The sequence below is a fragment of the Oncorhynchus kisutch genome, linkage group LG15, assembly GCF_002021735.2.
Source record: "Oncorhynchus kisutch isolate 150728-3 linkage group LG15, Okis_V2, whole genome shotgun sequence".
Lineage (NCBI taxonomy): Eukaryota > Metazoa > Chordata > Actinopteri > Salmoniformes > Salmonidae > Oncorhynchus > Oncorhynchus kisutch.
The window spans coordinates 33,680,489-33,692,269 of record NC_034188.2 but is presented as its reverse complement, the minus strand read 5'-3'; the positions used below and the strand labels follow the sequence as shown (position 1 = coordinate 33,692,269).

Sequence of the window (11,781 nt, the reverse complement as noted above, 5' to 3'; positions counted from 1 at the left end):
AATATATTGTATGTTAATATAAAGGTACATTCTGCCAGTGTTGATGTGTTTTAACTTTGAGTGATAGAACCAATGTGAATCATTGAGCAATGCCATTCTAAATTGAGTTTTAATTCTGATTTGGAAACTGAATGATTTTTAAAACTGAGTAATTGATTTGAGTAAGTTTTTAGTATGTCAATCACTATATGAGTGGAGTAATTAATGTATTATGGGTTGATTGTTTTGATTGATTTATGCTGATTGTGACATGTGTGAAGAAGTTGTGTGCCAAAGAGATTGATAATATTCTCAGCATGCCTTGGTGAATGGAGAGGGTGAACTCTGATCCTGAGAGTGAAAATGATCCTAATCTATTGTATTATATCCATTAGCAAATTACATATAGATGATAATGATAAAAACTCAGGAACTATAGTAGGTTTGTGCTAATGGCACATAGCCATAGACGTTGCCTTATAGATAATGGGATTATGATGCTTGTCCTGTTTTATGTTCATTAGGCACTAAACCGAATACATTTAACTTAAACCGGGAGTCACTATGTGGATTTGTCCAACAAGATATGCTAATTTTAGTTTCTACCATGCTGACCAATGGCAGTATGCTCAGTATCAACATGATGATTTGTTTCGTACTGATGAAAAATATCCTCTGACTTAGATTGCTGACAAATTCTGAGCGATAACGTAATGTCTTTTTAAACCTTGTAATGGAGCAATGTGATAAAACAATTACGTATTTACCTGATTTATTTGATAATAATGGTTAGCAATTCATATTTAACTAATAGTAAGACATTTCTGTTCTACTAATGCTGTGTCTTTATGGTCTCCACTCCCTGCAGCTAATCTGGGTTTATGGGTCACTAGAGATGGCTTGAGCTGACAAATTAATTGAAGACTGAATTCCATAGACAATATGTGGTGAGTGCAACACAGATAGAGATAGCCTGGAAGAGTTTAGAACAATCCTTCATTGTCTCTAAATCCACCTGGCATCTGGGAAACTAAGCCAGGGTGGGGTTAAGACAACAACCCCCTTGCCCCGTGGTCTGCATGGGAGGGGAGGAACCAGCCATAAATAAGCATTCTTAGTGTCGGCTATATAAAGAACTCTGCATTTCTGTAAAGGTTAGGCTGCTCGGCCCAACAGTCAAGAGTGTTGGGTTGACTAGTCTCATTATTGCAATAATGAATCGATATTAAATAAAGATGTTGGTTTGAAGATGGTTGTCCAGGTCTCTCTGAATTTCCATGACACTAGACGGCCGACAATGTGCATGTATAGCAAACGCTGTGCATGTCGCCTCAAGGGTAAACTACCCTTAAAAGTAGAGTTATGCATTATGACGTGACTTGCATTGAATCCAGGCCTTAAGATGTATGGAACACAACCACACACTATTTTGACCCATGATTGTTTACTTTAACAGTGAAGTACAGATCCCCACATTCATAAAGCATTTCTCTCTGTCTCAACTCAGAAAGGGACTCACGGCGAAAGCTCTCTCTTCGGGAGGACAAACATTAACATACATTCAGTCCTTCATGTCCAGTTGTCATCAAAAAAAAAAAAAAAAGTATTGATACGGGGTACTGTATAATGAAATAAATCATATAGATTTTTAAAAACAAATTTTCTCTGTTCACATGCACTGTTTTCATAATCAATGTCATTATGTTCTCTCGATTCATGAAACTTCCCATCCCTCAATCCTCCCACCCCGTTATGCTGCAAGAAATACCTTGCCATAAGGAATCACGAACTCTCCCAGCGAGCTCTCTAGTCACCGGCCGGCAGATAAGTTGCTGAATGTCTCCTCCCCCCATTAGAAATGACTGATCTTCAATAGTTTGATCGCTAGAGGTAGTACCTGGTGAAACTTGGCCGTAATTGTAGACCCCTAGAATTACTGGGCCAGCCCAGAGCAGGCTATGTAGGTCTTCCCACAGTCCTCACATTGGGACTTGGGGCATACTGCCATGTATGTGGGCCCTGTACCTGCTGAGATTCCCCCTCTCTGAGATCCCAGTGCCGCATTCTAACCAGAGGTGGTGGATCAGCATTGTGTTTAAGCATTTTCCTACTGTCGTTGAAGCGTCTGTCGCAGCAGGGGCAGGGGAACGGCTTCTCCATGCTATGAGTGTGAATGCCTTTCCCAGTCGTGCTGGTATTGAAGGCCTTCCCGCACTCCTGGCAGGCACAGGAGCTGGGTTTGTTTTTGGGTTCCAGAGACAAGAAGTAGGACACCACCACCACCTCTACCTCTTCCTCTTTAACCTCGACATTATGATGTTTTTTTCCTGTGCCGCAGCGGGGACACCCTCGAAGAGCAAGGATGTCGGCGTCTGGGTCATCCTGGAGGGTCTGGGGGTCAAAAGGCACCCAGGTGGGGTCCTCTTCCCTCTCCTTGTCATCTGACTCAGAGTCTGAGCCCAGCATGTCAGAACGGGAGCGGCTCAAAGCCCTGTCGATGATGGGACTCACCCAGGGCCTCGTCATCCTCAATGGGGGGCTAGCCAGTCCTCAATGCCCTGGTTCCCCTATACCTCTGATTCTGTCTCAAACTCCTCCCTACTCACAGGATTGGAGCCTGGAGCCTGGAGCCTGCAGCCTGTGAGGGCTGAGAAGAAGCCTGAGGCTTAGGGAGAGTGGAATACTTTGGACGTGGCACTCCTCCAGACTTCCTCCTCTGTCTTTGCATGATTGGCTGGATGTATGGGCATTATCACTTTTATACAACGGGTTACAAACATTTTCAAATAATGATTGACATTATTTTGATTAATTTATTCATACTATTTCATCCTTCCACAAGACATAGTCCCGACACAAATCTAAGGTTGCTCCCCAAACCAGCTGGTTGGGTTCAATTGCCAGAGACACGACCAGTCGTTCAGTCTTTTTGTTCTGTATCTATCGACGCGACCCAGTCGTTCGTTCTACATGTTCTATTGCCACACTGGCAGGCAGCGTTCCATCCCTTGCTTGCTAGCTAGCCAACAACGGCTAACTTACAGTCACGTCAAACAGTGCTGCCAGAACAACAACAGTAGCTGCATTTACGTTTGTTTAAGCTGTTTTCTAGTGACATTTATTTGAATACATCCAGGACAATGAGCTAATGAGGCGTGATTTCGCCTGGCATAGAAAATGTGCTCACTCGTCAAGACACTGTTGTTCAGAGGAGCTAGCCAACAACACAGCTAACCCAATCACTTCAAACTGAAGCTGGAAAGACTGCAAACTAGCTGCACTTCGTTTCATTTGACATTTTTTTCAACTAATATTTCTTTGTATATACTGTATCCATAACAATTATACCAGGTGATTCATGATTTCGACTGGCTGAGAAACGCTGCCTGCCTGCCTGTCTTGTCCTAATTCCCAACACGTTCATTACTATGGGACAGCTGGAGATCGAATTTTAATATTGAAACAATTTCTCAAACGTCAGAGAGACAGACAGCAAGGTTTATACAAATCTCCACTGTTGGAAACTAAATGTTAGTCTAAAAGAAATGTGAGATAATGTCTTGATGATTTTTATAGTGGAGACCAAGTTTATAAATTGCCTGGCTGGGCTGATGAGACAGTAGATTGCGCAGTCAGATGGAACAGAGTTTTAAACCGCATTCCAGACGGTGTCTATTCCACAAGTTTCCACCGGGAAAAATCTATGACATTAAAATGCCTATACTGTTTCGTTGGTGGACAGTTGATTTATGAGCACCACCTAATGCACAGGAGTGGAGAGGACTGAGGAGTTGAAAATGACCTGCAGTGCTCAGCTCTGACTTCATCTCAAATCGTCTCATTTGTATATATTTTTCATGTTTTTTTTGTTGTTGTTGCATATTCTCTTATCGGTATGTGTATTTTGATTACCTTTGACCTCAACATTGATGAATCTGTACTGATATGATTTTCATGTTATGACCTGTTAGCACTTCTATTCACACGGTGTCACCTTGGTCATGAGAGTCATCGGTCACAATACAAAAGACAATGTTTTGAAATCAAGATTTTCCATTTTATTGAAAAGTTGGCCAGGATTCTGTACAGCAGAGAGGGTGTGTGATACACAGGGTCAGGAAGTGGGGGGAGGATATAGAAGATCCTTTTCCCATGGTACAAGGTCGGACCACAGGAGAGAAAGAGAGGAGTAGAGATAGAGAGTGATGGAGGGGTTGTCTGATTTTCAGGTGTTCTCTTGCCAGGCGGTCCCTCTTCCTTGCTGTTTCAGATGGTTGGCTTCAGCCAGGGGTTCGGCAAGGCCTCAGACATCTCTCCCCCTCTCTCTCTCTTCCTCCGCCCCTCTCCCTCTCTTCTGCTCTTTCTCTTTCTCTCCTTCCCTGAGCCTCACTTGCTGGCCATAGTGTAGCATCCCTGCTGGTGCCACTGCATGTCGCGGATACGCCTCACGGACTGGAACTGGGGGTGGCGGGCGCCATACTCGTTGAAGTGTTTGAAGTCTCCCTTCTCCAGCAGGTACTGGGAGCCACGGTATCCAGGGAACTGGTAGCCCACCCAGCTGGGGGTGTGGGTGGAGAAAAACCAATGATGTCACTACGTAGGTCACTGATATAACAGCCGTTCTCCCACAGTCTTTTCTTTCTAGTTCTATGTGTTCTTAATTGTGAAATTAAACTGATTGCTTTCGCTGAATTGTTGAACTGGCAACACTTACGTTCCGCAGCTGACCATGATGCTGCCGACCCTGTCGGTGAAGCCGTAGGAGAACAGAGAGGGAACGTCATCGTCCATGATTTCCATCTTACGACCCTTGAACTCTCCAACCTCGTACAGGCAGATCTTGTGTTTCTCTGGGTCCTGGGAGAGAGGGGAAAGGATAGAGGTGTGTGATTATGAGGGAGGTCTTCCAAAGGAGAGACATTTTACAGGAGAGACAAAAATGGAGAGAGAGTTATAGAGCAGAGAGAGAGAGAGAAAAGTCAGAGAGAAAAATTTGAGAACAGAATTGACAGATGACAAAGAGAGAGAGGAATGGTGGAAGGCGAGAGGAGTGTACCCACCATGCGGACGGGCCTGAAGGACAGCAGGTAGTCGTTCTTCTGGCAGTTGCTCCAAGAGTCCCAACGGGGGTACTCTCCCTTCTCTAGGATGTAGTGCTCACCACACAAGTTCATCTGCTCGAAGCCCACGAAGCTACACAGGAGAGAAAGGCAGTGTCACATGACTGCACAGCCACGTTGACATATCTAATTATGAATAAAAGACATGTAAATATACAGCCACTTTTACCATTATCCCACGAAGCTACAGAGATAGCAGGACAATATTACATTACTAGCAACTAACATATAGTTAAAGCAACTGGAGCGGTTGACTTACGGTCCACACTCAACGCGGAGGGAGCGGACGCGGTCCATGCCCATCTCACACACGTTCATGCACTCGTTGCTGATCTCAACCATGCGACCCTGGAAGTTCTCCTGGTCGAACACAAACATCTGAGGGGGGGGGGGGGGGGGGGGGTGAAGAGACAGATAGATGAGTACAACGTAAACACTGATGATGTCTGACTGTATCAGTAATCCACTGGTATTCCATTAGATTGGATCCAGGAGAAGTCCTGTCAGTTGGGGGCTACTTGCCTTGTAGGACATCATGCCCATCTCGGACTTCTTGCTCTGGGTAGCCTTCCCGTCGGTCTGGGAGGCAGCCTTGGACTTATCACTGGACATGATGACTGGAGGGAGAGAGAGAGGGGGATGAGCATGGAGTGAATGGAATGGACGGTATCATGGGAATAGAGGGATATTTGGGGAAAGGATGGGGTTGGGGACACAGTCTATGTGTTTTAATATAGTGATGTGTACTATCAATGTGACATGTATTATTATAACTAGCTACTTGTAATTACTGATTTGAAAATGAAACACTGTTCTGTCTCCCACCCTCCTCCCTTTACCTGTGTATGCAGCGACCAGCATGTGTATGATGTATGTTTGTCTGCTGCTCTTACCTGTGTGTGTGTGTGTGATCTGCCTCACTCGGAGAGTGTGTGTGGCTCGGAGCGTGCCCCTCCCTTTTATACGCTGGCGCCCAGAGGAGGGGGATTAGACACAGAGAAACAAACCTGCTGAGGTCAGAACCACGGGACAATAGAACCACCGCATCATCAGAGAGGGACAGCCAGAGGAGAGGGTGCCAGCCACAGGGACCAATGAGATCCATAGTTCATTGAGAAGGATTGGAGGGGGGTTGATAGTGGAACACTGGTGATAGGGTCGACCACAAACAGATCAAGTATCTGAGAGATAGAGACAGAACACAGTAAAAGTATATGTTATAAGCAAGCACACAAAATGAAGTTTTTATAACCAGTTACAAATACCTGTATGTACATTGCTATCATGTGGGATATTTGTTTAATTAATTGTGTCCATGATATTTACTGAATAGGCTCCCTATTTACACTAGGAGAGGACATGTGCATTGTGATATATTATCTGATCATGATTGTAATCAGTCACCAGTTTACGTTAGAAAATGAACATTTCTGGTCGTCTAGTCGCAATTCGTTTTGAGACAGTTGAATCCGAGCTCAGGCCTGAAGCCGTCATTAATAAATACTGTTTAATTGATGCATTATTGGAACTCACATTATCAGACTACAGGGTTTTGATTAAGATAGTATAATGTCTATAAGGTGTCAGTATGATTTAGGTGAAGTATTTTATTTATTTATTTATTTTACCTTTATTTAACCAGGTAGGCAAGTTGAGAACAAGTTCTCATTTACAATTGCGACCTGGCCAAGATAAAGCAAAGCAGTTCGACAGATAAAACGACACAGAGTTACACATGGATTAAAAACAAAGTATGAGGAGTGACGTTGAGTGGTGCTGTGTTTACAAATTATTTTATTTTTGCCTTGATAAGTTTCTGTGTTTGGAGGGCCCAGGATATTATGGGCAGTATATAACTCAAGGATGGATGTGTGGCATGATTCAGGCATGTGTTTGTTTGTGTGTGTGTTTGGAGACTGAAGTAATACTATTGAAGATATGTCAAAAACGTTCTCATACTCAAACTTTTCCATCCTGTCCATTTTATATTTTATGCATATGTGTATACTGACCCTTTTTTCCGCCATTAATCCCCACTTCTATCCCGGTCTTTGTGACCGCCACACGCCAGACTGCTGACCAGCACGAATTGACCGGGTTACTATTGTTCTTTTCCCATTCTGGGCAAACTCCGATGGACGTGCACAGAAAGGACTGGCGTTCCATAACATGTGCTGAGCTGGCGTGTCGCGCGGTTTCGATGGAACGACCAACAAGAACAGGAGTACGCTGTGGTCCAGTGTTCCATGTGGGGAAAAAGTTATTGTGCGCGCACCAAAGTCCTACACAATGGACGCGCTCCAAGAGGCGCGCTTCTCGTCAGTCCATATAAAACTGAAGCGCCAGGATCTCTCAAAAGCTCTTCGCGAGATAGCGTTAAGCGCGTGTCACTCCCGAGCTCATCACGAATAAGTGCCAAACTAGGTAAGGTGCCAACTCCGTTACGAATTTAATGAAAATTATAGGGTCAGTAAGATATATTATAATGGGTTTATTCAAGACGCTTTTACACATTCATTTAAAACTCACCAAAAAGCACTAACCATGTAACAACACGTTAACCTGCATTGCACATTGCATAGATTGGCTACATAATGTATGAACTCGTTTAACTGATCCTGGTTTCCATATTGCGCTGTTGTATGTGGGTGTAGCCTACTAACTTGAATGGACAATAAACGATGTGCTGTCTTATCGCTAGTCTTATACGACTGGCTATACTAGGGAGCAAGCTTGTTAGATAAAACAAAGTAATGTTGCTTAATTATAGATTCATTGATCGGCATTATTAGTATACAATTTAGTTTAGGGGACAGGTCGTTCATCCAAGACTGTTTAGTGACATTTGTGACGTGTTAAAGTGTTAAAGGAATAGGTTTTGGTGTGAAATTGATACTTATTCGTGTACACTTGAATAACAGTGTGAAGCTTTGATTACGGAATAACATAGAATATAATAAAAATAAAATAATGTTTACTCCGTATGTGTGTACTGTTGGTGTTGAGGTGACCGAGTGTTAGAGAGTTGGGGAGATTGTGTAACTGAATGTCTGCCCCTGTCTTTTAGGTGTAAAGATGCACAGAACAACTAGATCCCCAATGATGCAAACCCTGGTCAACTCGGGAATGGGCATAGCTCCTTTCTTCAAGGTAACACACCTTTAAATTGAGACACATGCAGGGGCACACACCTTTGCATGCGTGGAATGGGCCCTGTCACCTTAAATGTCCCTTTCTCTACCTCATCTTCCATTTCTTCCCCCTCTCCCTCTCTCTCTCTCTGTAGGTGACTGTGTTTGAGCAGGAGCACTTCCAGGGCAAGTGCCAGGAGTTCACCTCTGAGTGCTGTAACATCCACGAGTGTGGTCTGGACATCATCCGCTCCATCAGAGTGGAGAGTGGCGCGTGAGTCTCACACTGTTCCGTCTGTTTAGTGTGTATGATTGATTAGGGATAGAGGAATACGTGTGTGTGTGTGTGTGTGTGTGTGTAATAGACTTTACTGTGAATTGCTTACTTACGAGTCCTTTCCCAACAATGTTAAAAAGTAAGAACATTTGCAAATAAAAATGAAAAATAGTAACACTATAAATAACAATAACGGGGCTCTAGAATGTGAACGTGTGTGTGTGTCATCAATATGCATGTGTGTGTTTTGTGTGTATGTGTGTGTTGGACTGTCAGTGTAAGCATGTGTGAGTGTGTGGAGTCATTGTAAGAGGGCCAGTGTAAAACAGGGACAATGCAGTAGCCATTTGATTCAATTGTTCAGCAGTCTTATGGCCTGCGGGTAGAAGCTGTTAAGGAGTCTTTTGGTCCCAGACATGGCGCTCCAGTACCGCTTGCCGTGCAGAAGCAGAGAGAACAGTCTGTGGCTTGGGTGACTGGGGTCTTTGACAATTTTCCCGGGCCTTCCTCTGGCACCGCCTGTTATAGAGGTCCTGGATGGCAGGGAGCTCGGCCGCAGTGATGTACTAGGCCATCCACACCACCCTCTGTAGCGCTTGCGATCGAGGGCGATGCAACCAGGCAAGATGCTCTCAATGGTGCAGCTGTAGAAGTTTTGGAGGATCTGTGGGGCCATGACAAATCTTTTCAACCTCCTGAGTGGGGAGACGCGCTGTCGCACCTTTGCGACTGTGCTGGTGTGATAGGACCACATTAAGTCCTTGGTGATGTGGACACAGATGATCTTGAAGCTCTTCACCTGATGAATGAGTGAATGTGTAGACTGTGGGTGTTTTGGTTTATAGTATAGTGGCTGGTTCAATGTGTGTGTTTAAGATGCTAGTACAATGTGTTTAACTCTCTCTCTCCCCTCTAGCTGGGTGGGCTTTGAGCACCATGATTTCCAGGGCCAGCAGTTCATCCTGGAGAGAGGAGAGTACCCCCACTGGGACGCCTACAGCGGCTCTCTGTCCTACCACGTGGAGCGTCTCATGTCCCTGCGTCCCATCTATTGTGCTGTGAGTAAAGTGTGAGAGGAGAGAGAGCGAGAAAGAGAGAAAATGTGAATGTGTATCAATGCATTTTTTGGGCCAAACCAATTCATTCTTCTCCTTGAGAAACTCCCCCAAAAATATTGGAATATGTTCATCTTTGTGTGTGTGTATGTAACAGTCCTCTCTCTCTCTCAGTCCCACATGAGCAGTCGTATGATGATTTTTGAGAGAGAGAACTTCATGGGCCGCAGTGTTGAGCTGTGTGACGACTACCCCTCCCTGCAGGCCATGGGCTGGTCCATGCCCGAGGTCGGGTCCATGCACGTGCAGTGTGGCGCGTATGTTAGCCTCTATTATTCACCACACACACACACACACACACACACACACACACACACACACACACACACACACACACACACACACACACACACACACACACACACACACACACACACACACACACACACACACACACACACACACACAGCGGGTGAGCAAACAGCTGTGGAAGCTGTGGATTCATCCTTTGCGCACACCATTGATACACATGCCAGAGACACCAAAACGCAGTGTTACTTAATATCCCCTATCTTTTCCCTCAGCTTTGTGTGCTACCAGTTCCCCGGCTACAGGGGCCAGCAGTACATCATGGAGTGTGAGAGACACAGTGGAGACTACCAGCACTGGAAGAACTGGGGTTCCCACTGTCAGACCCCCCAGATCCAGTCTATCCGCCGTATCCAGCATTAAGAGGGGCTAGAAGCTGAGAGGCCCACGGACAGCCACCCCATACCCCCCCCCCCCCACCCTGCCTTACCCTGACAGGAAGAGCAGTTGCCCCTAACTACCGATTCACCACGTACCACTGACACTCACAGCCGCGCCGAGGTACGATAACAGACTATATCGCACTGTAAAAGCACAGGAACACGCACACACATACATACTGACACTCACAGACGTACCTATACTGATATAACACACACACCGTGTCTTTTACCAGGTTAAAGCACCCGCACACAGACACACCTGCGCTGTTCTACCTGAACCCCCCCCAAAACCCCTCTGTCCAGGTCACCTGGGTTGAGCAGGGAGCCAAGCCCCACACTGTGCTCGAACCAGAGGAGAGGTCAACGTATCCTCAGAAAACAGTTTCAAGATGGCTGCCTCTGTAGCGCAGCTCTGATGTGATGTGTGTAGAGGAGGTTGAACCACAGGTTACTTAATAAACTAATGTTCACTTCAGTCATTCAGGCCTGTCCTATCATTGTGTGTTGTGTGTGAGTGTAGGACAGGGGTCTCCAACCTTATCAAGCATGAGAGCTACTTTGAAAAAATTAAACATATGTCACAAGCTATTCCTTTTTTAAAGCTTTTAAATAGGCATATTCTTCTCTTCCCCAGGTCCTTGGTGTACAAGAGAAAGTAGTGCAGTTTTGTCAACATACCTGGTAACATAATGGTTCATAAACAACTTTAAAGGGGGCCCTATAAAATATGTGATTTAAAAAACAAACAAATTCAGTTATATATTTTACCAAATTATGTTCTCTGTTGTATTTTTCCTGGTTTTTGAATTTTGGGGGGTTTTCACTCTCAAAATTACAATTGTTCACGACAACAAAATTGGATGTTTTGAGTCCATGCTTAAATCACATCTGGAAGAAAACTAACAAATGTAGATGTTTTTGTGTAATTCCCCTTTAATTGTGTATCTGGCCCTATAATTGCAAATTTAGCAAGTGAAGAATGTGCCATCTAATGTGCTGGTATATCGATGGTTCTGTACCGCTGCTGCTCATTTTATGGCAAAGTTTGCAAATAACAAATAATAGATACAAATGATATACTTACATATGATATACTTTTGCCAGGTTTGCCTACTTTGCAGTTAACATTTAATTGAGAATATTTCGGGGAAAGTACTGAGTGATAGACAAACGCGCGCACCACACAGACAGGGGCAATATTGCTGGAAATTAATTGGCATATAGTGTGTTAGGTTTGGCTTTTTAACCCAATAGCGGCTAACCAGGGCTGGATTAATGTCAATGCTATGTTGATTAGATAGCAGCTGGGAGCTTGCGGTGTCTGATACTTGTTAGATTTGTTTATGACCGTTTGCGGTGGAACCTATGAAAATTGCATGTAGTTTCAGGTGGGCTGCGAGCTACTGGTAACTCGCGATCGACCTGTTGGGGACCTCTGGTGTAGGAAATCTATAACACATGCCATAC

At 44.5% G+C, this 11,781-nt stretch overlaps 2 protein-coding genes across 2 annotated transcripts; one reads left to right on the top strand and one right to left on the bottom strand.

Moving 5' to 3' along the window:
* Positions 1–4,012: 4,012 nt before the first annotated feature.
* On the bottom strand, positions 4,013–6,077 carry LOC109906018 (beta-crystallin B1-like). Its single transcript, XM_031790179.1, has 6 exons — positions 5,993–6,077; positions 5,622–5,716; positions 5,359–5,477; positions 5,040–5,172; positions 4,694–4,836; positions 4,013–4,537 (listed from the first exon to the last, which is right to left on the bottom strand). Exons 2-6 carry the CDS (start codon positions 5,709–5,711, stop codon positions 4,366–4,368), a joined length of 657 nt encoding a protein of 218 aa, XP_031646039.1. The 5' UTR covers positions 5,712–5,716; positions 5,993–6,077; the 3' UTR covers positions 4,013–4,365.
* A 1,218-nt stretch (positions 6,078–7,295) lies between these two features.
* Positions 7,296–10,793, top strand: LOC109906138 (beta-crystallin A1-2-like). The gene is made up of 6 exons (XM_020503796.2): positions 7,296–7,523; positions 8,167–8,249; positions 8,386–8,504; positions 9,424–9,565; positions 9,737–9,879; positions 10,147–10,793. Exons 1-6 carry the CDS (start codon positions 7,346–7,348, stop codon positions 10,292–10,294), a joined length of 813 nt encoding a protein of 270 aa, XP_020359385.2. The 5' UTR covers positions 7,296–7,345; the 3' UTR covers positions 10,295–10,793.
* Positions 10,794–11,781: the final 988 nt, after the last annotated feature.

Coding starts and splice junctions, on each gene's coding strand:
- LOC109906018 (XM_031790179.1), bottom strand. CDS start 5,711: ATGTCCAGTGATAAGTCCAAGGCTGCCTCCCAGACCGACGGGAAGGCT. Junction 5,478..5,621: donor TGGGCATGATGTCCTACAAG/GCAAGTAGCCCC, acceptor CCCCCCCCTCAG/ATGTTTGTGTTCGACCAGGA. Junction 4,538..4,693: donor ATCATGGTCAGCTGCGGAAC/GTAAGTGTTGCC, acceptor CCACACCCCCAG/CTGGGTGGGCTACCAGTTCC.
- LOC109906138 (XM_020503796.2), top strand. CDS start 7,346: ATGTGGGGAAAAAGTTATTGTGCGCGCACCAAAGTCCTACACAATGGA. Junction 8,250..8,385: donor GCATAGCTCCTTTCTTCAAG/GTAACACACCTT, acceptor CTCTCTCTGTAG/GTGACTGTGTTTGAGCAGGA. Junction 9,566..9,736: donor TGCGTCCCATCTATTGTGCT/GTGAGTAAAGTG, acceptor TCTCTCTCTCAG/TCCCACATGAGCAGTCGTAT.